The 17,528-nt window shown below is 36.6% G+C and overlaps 8 protein-coding genes across 8 annotated transcripts; 6 read left to right on the top strand and 2 right to left on the bottom strand.

Annotated features, from left to right (window-relative positions):
- Positions 1-690: 690 nt before the first annotated feature.
- C9374_013507 (uncharacterized protein) lies at positions 691-2,493 on the top strand (the record flags this gene model as incomplete). The annotated part of the gene is made up of 1 exon (XM_044689391.1): positions 691-2,493. The coding sequence occupies one exon, from the start codon at positions 691-693 to the stop codon at positions 2,491-2,493; it is 1,803 nt and encodes a 600-aa protein (XP_044553916.1).
- Positions 2,494-2,578: 85 nt separating this feature from the next.
- On the top strand, positions 2,579-5,449 carry C9374_013506 (uncharacterized protein; the record flags this gene model as incomplete). Its single annotated transcript, XM_044689390.1, has 1 exon — positions 2,579-5,449. One exon carries the CDS (start codon positions 2,579-2,581, stop codon positions 5,447-5,449), a length of 2,871 nt encoding a protein of 956 aa, XP_044553915.1.
- A 46-nt stretch (positions 5,450-5,495) lies between these two features.
- On the bottom strand, positions 5,496-7,637 carry C9374_013505 (uncharacterized protein; the record flags this gene model as incomplete). Its single annotated transcript, XM_044689389.1, has 1 exon — positions 5,496-7,637. The coding sequence occupies one exon, from the start codon at positions 7,635-7,637 to the stop codon at positions 5,496-5,498; it is 2,142 nt and encodes a 713-aa protein (XP_044553914.1).
- A 310-nt stretch (positions 7,638-7,947) lies between these two features.
- On the top strand, positions 7,948-10,170 carry C9374_013504 (uncharacterized protein; the record flags this gene model as incomplete). The annotated part of the gene is made up of 1 exon (XM_044689388.1): positions 7,948-10,170. One exon carries the CDS (start codon positions 7,948-7,950, stop codon positions 10,168-10,170), a length of 2,223 nt encoding a protein of 740 aa, XP_044553913.1.
- A 90-nt stretch (positions 10,171-10,260) lies between these two features.
- Positions 10,261-11,399, top strand: C9374_013503 (uncharacterized protein; the record flags this gene model as incomplete). Its single annotated transcript, XM_044689387.1, has 2 exons — positions 10,261-10,413; positions 10,551-11,399. The coding sequence occupies 2 exons, from the start codon at positions 10,261-10,263 to the stop codon at positions 11,397-11,399; spliced, it is 1,002 nt and encodes a 333-aa protein (XP_044553912.1).
- A 177-nt stretch (positions 11,400-11,576) lies between these two features.
- Positions 11,577-12,311, bottom strand: C9374_013502 (uncharacterized protein; the record flags this gene model as incomplete). Its single annotated transcript, XM_044689386.1, has 1 exon — positions 11,577-12,311. One exon carries the CDS (start codon positions 12,309-12,311, stop codon positions 11,577-11,579), a length of 735 nt encoding a protein of 244 aa, XP_044553911.1.
- Positions 12,312-13,409: 1,098 nt separating this feature from the next.
- Positions 13,410-14,441, top strand: C9374_013501 (uncharacterized protein; the record flags this gene model as incomplete). The annotated part of the gene is made up of 1 exon (XM_044689385.1): positions 13,410-14,441. One exon carries the CDS (start codon positions 13,410-13,412, stop codon positions 14,439-14,441), a length of 1,032 nt encoding a protein of 343 aa, XP_044553910.1.
- A 1,944-nt stretch (positions 14,442-16,385) lies between these two features.
- On the top strand, positions 16,386-17,357 carry C9374_013500 (uncharacterized protein; the record flags this gene model as incomplete). Its single annotated transcript, XM_044689384.1, has 1 exon — positions 16,386-17,357. One exon carries the CDS (start codon positions 16,386-16,388, stop codon positions 17,355-17,357), a length of 972 nt encoding a protein of 323 aa, XP_044553909.1.
- Positions 17,358-17,528: the final 171 nt, after the last annotated feature.

Here is a 17,528-nt window from a genome sequence, read left to right as displayed (position 1 = left end):
AACCGAGAGAGACTCACAGTGCATTGAGAATCCAAATAATAATTATTTGCATTGACACACGTCTATGATTATACATTTCAGTGGATGATTACTGCTGCTGTTAATAACATCTCTCTCTGAGAGTAGTCCTATTTCATAATTTCAAATCATCCAACATACCTCGAGAGAGTTATTGACCGCAGTCCTTGTTCCCTTTATATTCATTAATTGAAAGAGAGAAAGAAATTGAATCTCGGCTCGAGTCAATCACAACAGCAACAACAATTCTTTCAGATTTTCAAAAAGAGCTAAAGGCTCAACAATTAACGACCCGTCCGTTTCCATAATTGATCAACAACCAACAATTTTTGTAAGTATCAACATCTCTCAACATCATGGAATCCAACCACTTTTACAATCCACTCACACATGTACGCATACCTCAAATGTTGTTTTCTGAAATTTTCTACAAACACGTCAATGGTTGCCAAATGTTGCATACTTGCATGTTGAGGATTTTTGTTGAATTTCTTGTTAAAAAGAAGAACCTCAATACAAGACAACAACAACCCATACTATCATTGTAACGATATCATTTTGATACTTGGAGTTGGTGTTTCATTCTTAGTGTCCAATTAGAAGAATCCACCCAAACCAATTTGTGTTTATATAATTCAATAACAACTACAACATCTCCAAACATTATCTATAATGAGGTCAAACAATCCTTATAACAACACTTATGGATCATTAATTGATTCATTCCAAGTGAATCATAATGACAAGACATTGAGGAATAGTCCTTCTGATCATACTATTCAGAAGAGAGTATTCTCTACTACATTCGAAGATGATGAGGCTGCAGATTCCATGATGAATGAAGTCGTGAATGGTTCATCTTGTTCTACCATGATGATGGAATTCAATAGTAATTACCCTCAAAGAGATGAGACCGTGATGATGGAAAGTCAAGAGATGAATTGTTTTGATCTCTCTTCCTTACAACCACGTCATACAGGATCCTCTTTTCCATTGACTTGCTCAAATCATCATGATGAACTCAATGGTTCCATCATGACATCTCTTCATCGCCCTGAATATACTTTTTTGGATGAACCCATGGATGCTCTGATTCATCATCATCCCTTCAATCCAGTCAGTACTACTACTACTTCTACCACTACTACAACCAATTCTTTTTCCTCAACTTCATTTGGTAGTAACAACTCAAGTGCCAATACATTGAATTCTTTCAACCCTCTCCTTCTCATGGTTCCCAGCTCAAGTGTTGATTCCTCTCTATCCTCTTCCTCAACAACCACGACAGATTCCTCTCCTCTCTTTCCTTTGAATTTATCGTTTGATGAAGCTGAATTGAATGTCATTGAAAAAGCCTTCTTCTTTCAGCCTCAAATATCCTCTCCATTGATTCAGCCTCAACAACAACAACAAGCACCATTCATGAATGAGGAAGAAGGAATCATGATGATTGGTTCTACATCCACAGCTGCTGTGATACATTCCATTACAGATGTTGATGTGGATCCACAGCCTCAACAACCACCATTCAGGAATGATCCACAACAACAGCAACAACAACAGAACCACACTCAATGTTTGTATGAAGAATCTCCAACAATGATCGGTTCTCAGCAATCAGTAAGGACCACCTGTTACAACCAATCAAGTCATGCGACCACTACTCCACAAGATGCTCACCATTACAATAACCATTCCTCCTCTCAATACTTACAACAATCACTCAATTATAACAACCTCCAAAATCTCAATTATAACAACAATAACAATCACAAACAACAACAACAACAACGAACGCGTACCTCAGTAGCCAATCCATCCTCTCATCGGAGAAGAAGTCAAAGTTGTAGTTCCTTTTCATCCTTCTCAAACAAAAATCCTCAACCCACCAATGCGAGCCTCTATATGAATTTCATTCCTTCCTCGTCTTCTTCCTTGTATTCTCAACCATCCTCTTCCTTAACTTTGATAACCTCAGAGCATTCGGAAGAACCACCCATCATGACCTTAAACAATAGCAACACTTTTACGGTACCTTCTCATCATCATCAACGAACCTTTTCATCTTCTCCCAATTCCTTTTCAACCTCCCCTCCTTTCATGTTTCATAGTTTTCATCCCAATAGTGGTGGAATGAATTCCCCAAGTGAGCTGAATACCATGATGAATCAGGCTTCTCTCAATAGTCCAAGTAGTTCTACCAGTAGTAGCATGAATATCTTGAATGGAAACAAAATCAATTCTCCTTCATCTTCTTCTGTTTCAGCGAGTGCTTCACCGACGTTGGACAATGCAGCTGTGAAGAAGAAGAGAAAATCCAAGTTGTTTAGAGGTCATTTTCAAAGTACGAGTACATTCCGAAAAGATGACAAGTGGCAATTTCATGGACAAGATGATTCCAATGATTTAGTGTTTTATCACTTCTTGCCTTCATCTGCCAAGCAGAAAAAGAAAGAAAAGAATTTGCAGCAATAAAGTTTTAACTCCAATTAGAGAAGTTACCAATATATTGATGTCTTTCGTTCTGTCTGTTGTCAATCTCAACAAAAAATAAAACAACATGCTACAAACTACCACCCATCAGCACCATGAAAATACATCAATGAACACCACATCGGAATTCAACTCTCATCGATCTCTCTTCTACGCCATTCATTCACACAACACTTCTCTTCTTCGAGAAATTTTAACTCAAACTTGTTCCTCTTCATCCTTACATCTGTCAAGAGATGAATCAAGAAGAGCACTGCCACTCCATTGGGCCTGCTACTATGGATACAATGACATGATTGAATTATTACTACAAACCTCTTCTTCCGATTCTGAAATCTTTCAACAATTAATGGCCACCACACAAGACGATGCATTACAAACTCCATTCATGTGGGCCATTCAGGGAGGAAATTTAAAAACTGTTCAATTACTTGTACATTTATATTCGAAATATATTTATGTGAATACAACAATCTTGAACACTACAAAATCACAAATTCGGAATGAATGGAGACGAGATCATGATGTATTAAAACAATTATTTATCAATCATGTGCAACAGGATTCCAAATACAATATATTAATCATGGCCATTCAAGATCATCATACATGTCTCGTTCAATATTTAATGCATCATTTATTGTTACGAGATGAAGAGCAACAGAACAATGAAGACCAACAGTCATCACTGTTAGACATGACAGAAATCATTTTCATGATGGATGACACGACCATGAAACATTTATATTCAAATCCACAATATTTAGATAAGGAAAATCATACGATTTTACACTGGGCATGCTATCAAGGACATTTATCTCATGTGAAATTTATCATTCAATTTTTGAAATTTTATTATGTGAATGGATCCAAAATGGATGCAAACAATGTTCATCCATGTAGGACTATGGAAAAGGATTTACAATTTTATGAACACATGTTTCAATTGTTGACAGCAAAAGACTCGTCTCATCGAACAATCTTTCATTGGGTCGCTCGAAAAGGTTATTTCAATATTATGAAATATATTTTACTAGAATTACTCGAAACACAGAAAATGATCCAACATTTTCAAGCTTTTTCAAATCAACCTTCTCAAATGACAGAGATTGCCTCAGTGACAGAAGTTCTCATGAATGAGAAAGATCACATGAATTCAACCGTCATGGATTATTTACATCAATCACTTGTGGATGATCCCAACAATGAAGATCTTCATTCTTATTGGAATCGATTGAAAATGAAAGAAACAGTTGAAGAATTACTGCATTTATATCAACATGGGAGAGTATACAACGAATTGGAACAAACTACTCTTAATCATCCACAACAATCATTTGAAGATGAAGCAGTAACGAATCATTATTCTTCAGAACAATCTCTCCTCATGCATTCCTCTATGTCGTCACCATTTGAAAAATCAACTGCTCATCTTTTTCACAATCCCGAACGATTACTCACTTCACATGTCAATTCATTATTGAGTCCAGTAGAGACTGGTTCGAGTTCAGAATCGACCAAGAATCTTTCAATTCTAAAATCACTCCTTTCATCTCAAAATAATGAATACAGCACTAGTTCAGTGATGAGAAAAGCTAGAAAAAGATTATGGCTGACTTTTGGAATATTTCCTATCATATTTGTGATCCTTAATGTGTTTTCTCCAATATGGATCTTTTTATTGAGCTTAATTATTGGAATTGGTTATTTATTCATGTCACAACCAAACAATCTTAGGAGCTTGATTTTCAACTCTCCGATAATCAACACACCGACCTCTTCATTGTCAGGAAATCATCAGCATCACTCATCTCACACGAAAAAGGATGTGTTTTATATTGGACTATTTTTGGGATCAACTTTATTTTATTGTTTAACATGGTTATTTTCTATTTATCCGAGATTTGTGAATCCAAATCAAACATGGATATCTCAATTCCTAATTCTTGTATTATTTTTATCATTTATAATCTATGCCACTTATTTGTGGTATCAATTAACATTTAAGGCAAATCCAGGTTATTATCAACCATTACTGATCAACAACAACAACAACAACACTATGAATTCGCATAGTGCCATAGATTCTATATTTTTTAGAAGAGATGGTTTCCATGTACTAGAATCAACATCCAATGACTCTTCAAATAATCATGAAGAAGAAAATATTTCATTACCTTCTCTGTCAGGTTCCAATTTTTGTAAAGAATTACTCATTAGAAAACCATTGAGATCTAAATATGATCGAATGAGTGACCAAATTATTTGTCGATTCGATCATTATTGTGCCTATACGTTAAATTCGATTGGAGAGAAGAATCATGTCATGTTCATGAAATTTGTGACATGTGTTTTGGTGGCAACATTTATTTATTGCTATTGTGGATGGAGCGTGTTACTGACATTTTCATCACATCCTGTGGGAACTGCTAAGGGAAACGTGGAGCAAGAGAATGATGGAATGTTTTCATGGATTTCAACATTTTTGAGAGAGAACATTCACGTGTTGATACCCACGTGCTATTTTGCATTATTCTTGATCTTCTCGTTCGTTTTGTGGACACAACAAGTATTCTTAATTTTATTTAACAATACGGCGTTTGAGATGATGAGACCTGACAAGCATGTTTACATAATTCCAACGAAACAATATTTGAAGTATTTAATGGCCAAAGTGGAAATTTACACAAATAATCCCAATCTCATCATGGTTGCTAAATTCTTTTTCAAAGCTTTTAACCCAAGAACCTATCAGCTCAATTTATTTGATCGAGGAATTTTGGAAAATATTCGAGAATTCATTCAGTCGGATCAAGACAACAACATGCCTTCACGATACGCCAGCATATTCCAACTTGAATTGAATCCGTTTGTGAGCGACTTTTGCCAAAAGCATGAAATTTCCATTCCCTCCGCTATGCGAGGCGAAAATGTCTAGCCAAACCAAGTGAATGTGAAATTTGTTGAAAATTAGAAATGAGTGTTTATTTCTGCACCGAGTTTAAACCCTTATTGAAGGTATGATAATAAATAATTTCAATTCTTCTCACGATATCTTTGGCATCTGGTCTTTGATTTGGATCTAATTGCAAGCAATCCACAACAACCTGAGCCATACATTGCTGATGTAATTGTTGACTCGTGAGTGAAGAACTAATTGTTACATTTTCAGGATAATAAGGATCATTGTTGTCACTGGTGCCTGTTGATGTTGCAGATCCCTGAATGACTGTGATCGGATGATCTTCCATTAAATAATCTTTCAGTAAATTTCGAACATAATTTGGATTTTTAGCCAATTCATCTCTAAAATTTGGTAAATGATTCAATTTTAAAGGTGACACTAATAATTGATAAACAACCACACCATACGACCATATATCTACCTTATTTGTGTAATAATAATAATTTGAGGTCGTGTTAGTTGTAGGAGTGTTGTTATTGGTAGTTAGAGACAATCCTCCAGTTGATGATGATTGCTTCAGACTTGTTGAGGTTACATGATTGTGTAACTTCTTTTTCTGTTGTACAACATGATGATTGTAATATCCATACTTGAATATTTCAGGTGCAATATATTCTTGAGAGCCACAAAATGTTTTGGCATTACTGACATCAATTTGTTTGGCATAATCAAAATCAGCTAATTTGATAATTAATTTCGATTGTTGCTGTTGTTGTGACGGTAATGAAGGCGATGTCGATCCTTCCTTATTCGTAGATGATTGAGGCGTTAAATGAGAATGAGGTGTTGTAGCATTCGTAGGAGTTCCACCATTCGTCAACGTATTATTTAACACAACTTTTTTCAATAATATATTATCAGGTTTCACATCACGGTGTATAATGTGACATTCATCATGAATATATTTCAATGCTTGTGCTATATGAAGAGACCACTGAATTTGATAATTCAAAGGAATGTCCTGTTTCAATTGGAATAATTTTTGTAACGATGTTGTACAAAATTCTTGTAAAATATTTAAAAATTTTCCTCCAATGTTTTGCGAAATAAATGTATCGATATAGGTCACGATATTTAAATGTTGCAAGTCCATTAATGTAATGTTGGTATTTTGATGAGAGTTTTTGAGGGAATTGGTTGTTGTTGAAGAGGATGGAACGGAACCAGCACTACCCGGAGAGATGTTCATGGTGGTAGATGTGGAAGGAGGAGTAACGGTTTCTGTATTTCCGTGATCATCCTCATCGATAGAAGTAGTAGTAACAACAGCAGCAGCATGAGGGGTTAAGCTGCTCAGGGACGTTGTTGAAGTACTATTCGTAGTAGTAGTAGTAACATTGTTTGATCCTGTGCTTACCGACGTCGAGTTGGGAACGGAGGTAAACAAGGAAACAACACAATGGTTCGTGGTTGAATGTCCATTCTCAGCCTCTGCACTCGTTGTGCTGCTGCTATTACTACTGGCTCGGTTATTTCTGATGGTACTCGATGATGACGATGAGGAGGACGAAGCACTGCTATTTCTATTGTTGTTGTTGTTGTTTTGCTTTTGAATAGATCTCATCAACAACAAATTAGATCCATAACTTGTGGTATCATCATCTCCACCATGATCATGGTCGTCCACTAATTTAATTCTCTTGAGAGCATAAATTCCACGAAGCTCACTCGGTTCAATCAATTCAATTTGCCAAACATCACTACTATTGGATGAAAGTACACCACCATCGTGATGAGGATGGCTACTATCGCTTAACTTTTTCAAAGGCTTATAAATGTAGTGTTTGTTATTAGTGCCAATGAGTGAGAAACTGTTACCGGAAGTGGGTGTGCTCTTTGTACCATTCTTCTTGCTGCTTTTCTTCTTGTAGGACCCGAAAATAGATTTAGTATTGGACGATGATGAATGAGGAGAGGTTGTTTTGGATCGTTTGTGATGATATGGTGATGATGATGAAGAAGAATTACCCTGTTGAGAGGATTGAAGTAGTGGAGTGGTACTACTGGAAGGATGTTGTTGTAGCGAGTTGTTGTTGTTGTTGTTGGTTGTACCAGACGAATTCGTTGGAGGATAGGAGAGAATGCGTTGATGGGTGCTTGAGGAAGTGTGGGAAGAAGGATTGTTGTGGTCACCGAGACAAGAGGACCACTTGAATTTCATTGTAGATATAGGTAGGGAATCCTGCTATGGTTGTTGTGATGGTTGGCTTTTGTTGATGGAAACTGTTGAATAATTTCGTTCGTTTTTGGATTGGTCAGCAAGCTCAACCAACGCAAGTTGCTGAGCCAAAGGTGTTTTGATGTGTTGTTGTTGTCGATTAGTGAGGGTAATGAATGACTCAATTTTTTTGCATGCTGGAGAGGTGGTTGTGTCAAACGTCCACTCGAGATTAAGGGCGTGATCACTCTCAGTCCATTTCGATTTTAATGAATTTCAATAATATTTAAATTTTGGAATATCTAAATAAAAAATGTTTGAACAGAGCCCGTTACCCAATCCTGATAACCACATCTCTTCTCCTCCAACAATGGCATCAAAACCCTGTTCATCGTGCAGAAATTTACATCGGAAATGTGATAAATTACGTCCATCATGCTCGCACTGCCTCAAGAGAGGATATGAATGTGTGTATGGACCTTCGTCTGCTGAAAAACGACGTCTGGCCAACAAACAAACGCAGCAACCAGCTACTACTAACAATGCTAAGAACGCAAAAAACAAGACCTGTACCAATGAAATAGTTTTTTCTTTCTCGGAATATCAACATGATGATTCTAGTAGGAATTACCATAATGGCAATAGACTTAATTATCATCACTATCATCCATACTCACAATCATGCGGGTTTTCAACCTCATCCAATTCAACGCACAGTAATTGTATTTCTACCCATCCGCAACCTAATTATCGACCTCATCCATCGCTTTATGCTAATCCGAATGAAACTCAAATTCAGCATGCCATTAATTATCGATTGTCAACTACACAAACAATGGATATTTATTTCAACTTTACATGTTTGGGCATACCACTGATAGACAGAAAGAAATTAGAATTTATTATTGAAAGTCAATTAACAAGTGGTTATAATGGCATTGCAAATTATACTCACTCTCAACAACCTCCTCTGTACAGCCAAAATGACCTTGAAAAAGATCTAGCTGTATTCTACTTGTTGCAAGCAGTGAGTTTACAACAAGCAGGAAGTTTTCATGACACGTTCAATAGCATGAATGCTGAGCGAAACACTTTACTGCCACAACATTTATTTCAGCACGGAAAACAATTAATTTCAAAGTATTGTGACGATTTTGACTCAATGAATTTAATCATAGCCACAAAGTTTATGGCTGACTACTTGCTAGGGGAGGGAGAAAAGAGCAAAGCAAGAGCATTAATGGTGCATGTCAGAGCTAAATTACAACCTCATCTTTCTAACTGTACATCTAATACAACCCAATACCAACAGGAGTTTTCGTCAATGAATTTCTCACCGTTCAGTAACAGCGCTCATGCCAATAGAAATGATTTTTTTGAACTCAGCATTCCCCAAATTTTTTCCTCTCAAAATTTTGTAACTGCAATGTTAATTGAAACTCAATTACGATACGCAGACATTTTCTTCTATGAAGAAGAACGACCTACAACTTTTATATTTGATGAATTTGAAGCGTTGTCTAATCACAAAATCAAATTTTCGAGACAAAAACTTTTTGGAGAGGCAGCAAGCTCCTGTACAGATATAAGCGAAGAACTCTCTCAAAAACTTATTCAAGCCATTCACGTTGGCATGAGGTGCTTTGACAGCATTTTCACGAGCACATTTGCAAAAAGAAACACGACATTATTTTTATTAGCTCATTTGTATGGACGCCAGATTTATTTGGAAATTCTAGTCAATTCCAAAGTTAGAAATTTAACAGAAATTATGAAAGTATGCTCTGATATTATGATACTCGCTACCACTCACACATGTTTTCAATTCTTACCAGTTGTTGCTACCAAGGCTGTTTTAATGGCTATTTCTCTGAGGTTCTCTTATGTTGTTGAATATCATGCAAGTACCTGTGGCATGAAATTGAACGAGGAGAAAAATTGTAGTACACAAATTAATTTGAATGATGATTTGAAAATTTTGAAAAGTCTTTGTCATAGATTCAAGCTTATTAGGGACGAGAAACGAGACCTTGTCAAGGCATTAGAATCGCTTGTTTACTTGCAACAAGAGCAGACGCAAAATGCTCGAAAAGAATCCACTCTTCTTGGTAGTGTGCTTCCATTGATTGACGTGAATAGAGAGGCGCCACTTCTCGTGCCGTCTTTGTCAAAGCATGACAACTCGGTCATTTCTAAAGATGAGCGACCACTATGGTCACTATCTCAAGAAAAATTCGCTCCTCACTCATTCAAACAAGCTGTTCGTGAAGTATTGGAAAATCCAGAGCTAATGGAGATTTTTATTGATGGACTTGCGGAACAGAATATGATTAACGAAGGTTGTTCTACTACTTTGACAGAGGATTCAAATTCACTCAAAACTCAACAACTCTTGCTCGAAAAGAGATTGGAGATTGCGAACAAAATCATTGCCCTATCCAAGAATAATCATGATCTGACAGGAATATTGGAAGGTGAAAGTTTCAAGAAATTCATATGTGCTGAGTTTGAAAATGCCTGTGCAAACAATAATTAAGCTAAATCGAACATGGCTTTAAGATCTTTTCAAAATGAAGATGCTTCATGATTTATCATCATTTAAAAAAAAATAAAAAACACACTCAAAATGCTCCGTCGTTGTGTTCAGAAGAATGCCGCGCACATCAAAAACATGATGATGAGCTCTCAAATCATCACGGCTCAACGAGCGAACTACAGCACTGCTCAATCTCAACATTCACTTCCAAAAACCTTTGGCGTTATTGGTGCCGGTCAGATGGTACGTTTCCGTTCATCATCATTTCCCGATTAATATTGATATTAATAATCCTGAACATTTATTGCTTTTCAACGAAACTATATTCACTGTGCCGATGAATATTACACAACATGGTTTTATGATTGATATTACGAAAGGGAGGAGGTATTGCTTTGGTTGCAGCCATGAACGCTAAAATCCCTTCCGTTCGTGTTCATGACGTTTCTCCTCAATCCATTGACAAGTGTAAAAAGTTGATCCAGACCTTGTTGGATAAGTATGTTCAAAAAGGAACATTGACTGCTGAGGAGAGACAAATTATTCTTTCCGAAAGACTCTCCTTCTCATCGGGAACTGATTTGAGTAAATTAGCTTCGGGATGTGAGTTTATTGTGGAGGCTGCCACTGAACAAACGGAATTGAAATTGGGCTTGTTCAAGGACTTGTCTCAATTGGTTCATTCCAATAACAGTGCTGAAACTAGCAAGACCATTCTTGCTACGAACACATCCTCTATTTCAATTACCAAGATTGCTTCTCAAACATTGGATCCATCCACAGTGATCGGAATGCACTTTATGAATCCAGTACCAGTCATGACACTTGTTGAAATTATTAGAGGACTTCAAACATCAGATCAAACCTATGAGAGAACAACTCAATTAGCCCATGCCATGAACAAGACTTGTACTCTCTCCATTAAGGATTCTCCAGGATTTATTGCCAATCGTATTTTGATGCCATATATTAATGAAGCTGTCAATGTTTTGCATGAAGGTATTGCAACTGTTGAAGATATTGACAAGACAATGAAATTGGGAACCAATGTTCCAATGGGTCCATTAACATTGGCTGATTTTATTGGTTTGGATACATGTTTGGCAATCATGAGAGTCTTGTATACTGAATTTGCGGACAGTAAATACAGACCATCTCCATTGTTGGTAAAGATGGTGGAAGCTGGATGGTTGGGAAAGAAGACTGGAAGAGGTTTTTACAAGTATTAACTTGTCTCTCAATAAGACAAGTATTAACTTTTCTCTCAAAAAGACAAGACATTGAGGAATAATATATTATTTATTAGATCATTGAGCTCTGTACCTACAGATAAATTTGACTGAAGTTTCAACTATGAACTAGTATTGTTTACACACAAATATTGATCTTGTTTTATCTTAAGTCTCTTACTTTTTAATTTTTGTTAACAACTCATTTCTTTGTTGAATAATGGATTCTTTCACAGTTTGTGATGTTTCCAATTCAATTGCCTTTTCATAATTCTTTACTGCCTCATCAAATTTGTTCAAAGTTTCCTTCACTTTTGCCAATCGTGAATAGGCCTTTCCATATTGTGGATCTAACATGATTGCCAATTCACATGCACGCTCGCTTTCTTGATATCTTTTACAAAAATATAAGGCTGCAGCTAAATTACTATAATATATGGGCTGATCTGGAGCAATTAAACATGATGCAATATATAGGTCAACGCTAGTAGCATATCTCTTTTTCTTCAAATATAAATTTCCTTCCTCTTTATACATGTTTGCCAATTTCTTGTTAAAGACTTGAATGAGATGTTCTTGTTCCTTCTCGGAAATGGTTGTTGCCAAAGTACCATATTTTGATTTTCGTTTCTCATCAAAATCAGACAAAAATTGTAAAACATGGTGTTGAATTTCTTGTTGAGTTAGTAATACGGAATGGCCCGATAGCTTGGCATGAGATTCATGAAGCGAATGAATAAAGTAGGAAGCTTGTGAGAGGAGAAGAGGAGAAGGTGGTGGTGCTTGTTTTTGTGAAGATGATGATGATATTGGAGAAAACGGAACGGGTGATTCGCTGTTTGTGTTGTTATAATTGGTTGTATCCTGTGATTTGTTTGCCGAGGTATCAATGCGAAGGAGTTCTTGAGACATTTTTTGTTGAATATCCAATCAGTGTCGACACTCTTACTGTTTTCCAAGTTATCAATGTTAATTTCGAAATGATTCTGTTCACGCATGAGCCAAGAACACTGAAAATGAAACATTAATTTTGCATTGTGCTACCAGGTTTAGTTCAAAGCAACAGTTTTTAGTTACCAATGACTCGACAAGCAGGGTTCGTGTGTTTCGTTTATAACAAGATCCTGTTTTATTATGAATGTGAAGCAGGGGTTCCCGAGCGGTCAAAGGGGGTAGACTCAAGTTCTACTGCGCAAGCTTCGTGGGTTCAAATCCCACCTCCTGCAATTTTTTGATTTTTACTCTGCAGCAGTTTGAAAAATGAGAGCAATGGATTTTGTGCGCTGCGTGAGGATTTGTCAAGGCACTCGGTTCAACAACTGGCATCATTGAACAACAAAACTTTTCCACAACGCATCATCAAACTATTTATTATTATTATTTAAAAACTTCTGCTTGATCAAAGAAACCAAGTTGAGATGATGCAAACAAGCTCCTACGGCTTGAAACAAATTTTCAATGACCGTGCCACACAATTGACACTCTGGAAGGCAGCCAACCTCATCTTCGCATTCGAACAAGGGATTCTTGACCTGCACATTTTGCGCTAAGCATTTGAGAGAGGAATATAGTTGTGTCATGTGAACAATTCCACATTTGAAACATGCACCCTTGGAATTTTCACATTCTTCCAATGTAACAGATACATGTCTAGGACATAATTTCCCTTCCTGACGCAGCTCAGTATACGTTTTGAGTTTGTAAGATGCATGTCTTTGTAGGCATTTCTTGCATCTGAGATGAAACCTTCCCTTCATCCTCAAACAAGGTGGCTGCATCAAACTGTGAAAAGTCTATCATTGCAGGTTCTTCACACAACATGTTTACCTTATGGATGACTTGGACAGGTTTTTCCATCTGTCTAGCAACTGTCCCCAAATTTTGATTTTTATTGCATGATGATAGTAGGAGGCTCATAATTGAGATAACTGGTTGAGAATATGAGAAAACCCAAGTAGATTCTTCTGAATTCTCAACTATCTTTTAAATTAATAAAAATAAATGAAAACAATGTCTCGAATCACGCTTATTGATTTACTTCCAAGCGACATCCAAGAAAGCTCACGACACCTTCTTCGTTTGCTGACACACAAATTTCAAAACAAGACAGAATTCTCTTTGAATTTCCGAAAAGTAGACACTCCTGCTACGGAAAAGGGAGATTATTTGTCCGGCGAAATACACCTATCATACGGATGCAATTGCCTGTTAATTTTAAACAATGATCATTTATTCATTTTCGATCTCACTCGCAAAAATTTATTGGCAAAATATGACACAAAACATAATTGGGATTGTATAGATGTTGAAGAAGATGTCACCTTTGGAAGAGAACCAGGCGGAAGAGATTCCATCATTGTTTCGTTTACCATGAATCGTCAATATATTTTGCAGAAATTCGATTTACATCAATTCATCGATGCTATTTTGAAGAATACAGATCCATTAGAGTTATCTGCATTTCATTGGACGTCCACTCTCACCACACAGGTGAGGGGAATGTGTATTGAGAACTCGAATTCCTCTCCTGCCTACATTTATATTCATGATACTGAATGTATTTCCATTGTGAACTCTACCAATGGTCAGTTCTTGGGACAGCTTCCATTTTACAATGCTACCAGTAGTATACCATTTACATTTCCTTCCATAGCAAGATGTGCTTTTCATAATCAATATTTATACGTTTCTGACAACAGTAATCACAAGATTTATATTCTGAAAAAAGAACAGAAAGCCAACATGGATGAGCAACAACATTCAAGCGCGTTTCGCTTACAAGGAACAATTAAAAGGCAAACAAATAAGGGAATTAATTATTGCTCACCTACCGATGTGTGTATTGAGGAGAGTAATGGACGGATATTTGTATGTACTGTTGTCAGTGAAAAGGACGACTATGGTAAAGTCATGGTGTTTTCACAGGAAGGAAAAACATTGTTGAGAGAAGAATATATTGAAAAATTGAGACATATATGCTTGAACCGTGTTACGAATGAGCTGATTGCTTGTTGTGGCAGAAAGATTGAAGTTTTCAAATAGATAAATTTGACAATTATTATTTTAAATTTGGCATTTAAAGCGAAACTCCATTGTTGAAAGTCTTAGGAGTGCAACAAAAGCTCAGGCAATCCAAATAAAAATTTTGCAAGAGGGTGGATGACTTGGACAGGATTGGAATTACAATGATGAAGATGCAGACGCTTGCAGTACACTATTGTTAATGAAATCATTCGACCCAAAAGAGCTGCGGAGCATGTTTCAGCTGTCAATGGACCAAGATTGTCGTGATGATGAATGTGTCACGTTACTAGCCTTTGACAAAGGTGGTGCCGATGACGTATTTTCCAACTCTGTACCATTTGTGAGATTAATAGTCTTCTTCTTCTTCTTATTCGTTTGTTTACTGAGAGTGTCTGAGCCTGGCGACCATGATGAGGCTTGTTTGGCTCTCTTTTGAGTCATGACAATGTGGTGGTGCCTTAATTGCGTTGTTTTTTTCTTGCCAAATGCAGCGACTCCAGACAAAAATACAACGCCAGTTATTTCATAAAGGCTTTTGTCGCATTAGGCTTGGTTGGAAGCAAAGCATGTTTTAAAAGGTGAAAGCCTTCGTACATTGTGTTTGAAATTTAAGAATCAATTTCATAAAATTAACATTTATGGTGAACACTAAGAAAGAAAGTCTTTTAAAAAAATTGCAGGAGGTGAAAAATCCAAGGGGGAGGAAAGTGATTGTGGCTTGGTGGTCCGGATTTTTTTCAAAAAAAATACAAGTCGAGGCGATAGCGATGCAATAGCAACACGGAAGCAAAATCATCATGTATTATCAAACTAACGTCAAAACTCCATTCTGTACCAAATCCTTAGAGTCTAATTTGTGTGTGCGTTTTTGTGAAGCGCGTATGTTGGGCATTTTTTTGATGACAATTAATAGTAGTCGTTTGTTTGAAATATGTCAACATTTCATGTGCACGCATGCAATACAACTCGCCTCTATGCTTGGGTAATCCTTAAAAAATCGTTTCGTTTTCAAAGACAAGATGAACTTTTTGAAAAAAATTTTGATGAACATCATTAAGAGAAGAGGACACATTCTATTCTAATCAACAACAGCAATTCAGGTCATGGAGATTAAACCATCAATCGACTCTAACGTGTGTGTTTGGAAAATGAAAAGTTGAATCTCCACGGAATTGTATTGTTTGAGAAAATCAAGAAAGGTTTTACTCTTCGCAAAAGATGATGAAAAAAAATATCCTTAAACAACAACATCTGATTTTCTCGTAAACTAAAGAAGTTCAAAACAATGCAATCAACGCTATTACCAAAATCATCATCCTGATCTTAGAACTGACGAGATGAATCTCCACGGAGTTTTCGTTATACGAATTCTGGGTACTCCGTATACTATATATCTTTTAGCAACTGCTTATTTGGCGAAAACAACAAATAACCAGCTTCCATCAGAGTCAACCAACTGTGACATGAATATTTATTTCTTAATATTGGTTATATGTTGTAAAAGAACTCTCTGATTTCATGCTCTCAACGAAAAAATCCGGACCACCAGCTCTCAGGGCATTTTAAATCACTCCCTGGAAAAATCAAAAAATCACTCTCAAAAAAATCAAAAAATTGCAGGAGGTGAAAAATCAAAAAATTGCAGGAGGTGAAAATCAAAAAATTGCAGGAGGTGGGATTTGAACCCACGAAGCTTGCGCAGTAGAACTTGAGTCTACCCCCTTTGACCGCTCGGGAACCCCTGCTTCACATTAATTATAAAACAAGATCTTGTTATAAACGAGTCACACACGATCCAATAAGCAACGACGTACCTAACAAATAACAAGTTGGTAAACAACAGTGTTGACGCGAATGTTTGTCAATTTTCATTCTCATCATATTCTTTATAATGAATTCCGTTCAATCAAAATTAACAAAATTCAAAAAAAAATACTCTTCATCAAATTCTATCCATACATCATGCAAGATTTTGATCCACAGAAAATTGCCAAACAAATTGCGGGAATGTTAGGCTCGGGCCGTGGTGGCTCTTACAGAAGCGGAGGCAGTGCTGGAAAAGGTTTAGGGCTGGCCACAGCCGCTCTTGCAATGTTTGGCTTGGGTGGTTTTGCTCTATACAATTCCATTTACGTTGTTGAAGGAGGTTTCAAAGCCATTAAATTTAATCGATTCACAGGTGTTGGTGATAAAGTGTTCGGAGAAGGATATCACTTGCTGATTCCCGGAATTGAAAGACCTATCATTTATGACCAAAGAGCAACGCCAAAAGTAATATCATCAAATACCGGTTCTAAAGATTTACAAGTTGTAAATTTGAGTGTTCGTGTGTTATACAAGCCTGATGTTACTCGATTGGATGAAATTTATAGAAATTTGGGATTGAATTATGCGGATAGAGTTTTACCTAGTATTGTGAATGAAGTGTTGAAAAGTGTGGTTGCTCAATTTACAGCTGCCGAGTTGCTTACAAAACGTCCTGATGTGAGCGCTAGAATCAGAGATTCACTTGTTGCTCGTGCAAGAGATTTTAATGTTGTGATTGATGATGTTGCAATTACTCACTTGAGATTTGGAGACGAATACAGTGCTGCTGTTGAAAGAAAACAGGTTGCACAACAGGAGGCCGAAAGAGCCAAATTCATTGTGGAGAAGGCAAAGGAGGAGAAAAAGTCAATGATTCTTAAAGCTGAAGGAGAAAGCGAAGCCATTCGATTGGTTGGAGATGCCACACGAAATAATAATGCCTTTTTAGATTTGCGAAGAATTGAAGCAGCTCAACAAATTGCTGAAACCCTTAGTGCTTCACAAAACAGAATATTCCTCAATAGCGATACTTTATTATTGAACTTGAATTCTAATTTCAAACCAGTGGATACTTCCATTACTGTTGATACCAACGACAGCCAAACCAAACAATCTCCAGAGATATAATTGTTTTTCAACAACAAGAGAATAAACTGCATGACATTGAGAAATGGCATTCCAGTTGGATTTCAAAAAAATTGGAAAATTGTTTATTGAATAAAACTACATTTAACTTCATAGATATCTTTTAAGTTGTATTCGATGTTCATTCACGCTTTATTTGCTCGAACAAGGGCA

The sequence above is a fragment of the Naegleria lovaniensis genome (genome assembly GCF_003324165.1).
Source record: "Naegleria lovaniensis strain ATCC 30569 chromosome Unknown tig006, whole genome shotgun sequence".
NCBI classification, from domain to species: Eukaryota; Heterolobosea; class Eutetramitea; order Acrasida; family Naegleriidae; genus Naegleria; species Naegleria lovaniensis.
Note: the sequence above shows the minus strand (reverse complement) of the source record. Positions and strands in the feature narration are given on the sequence as shown.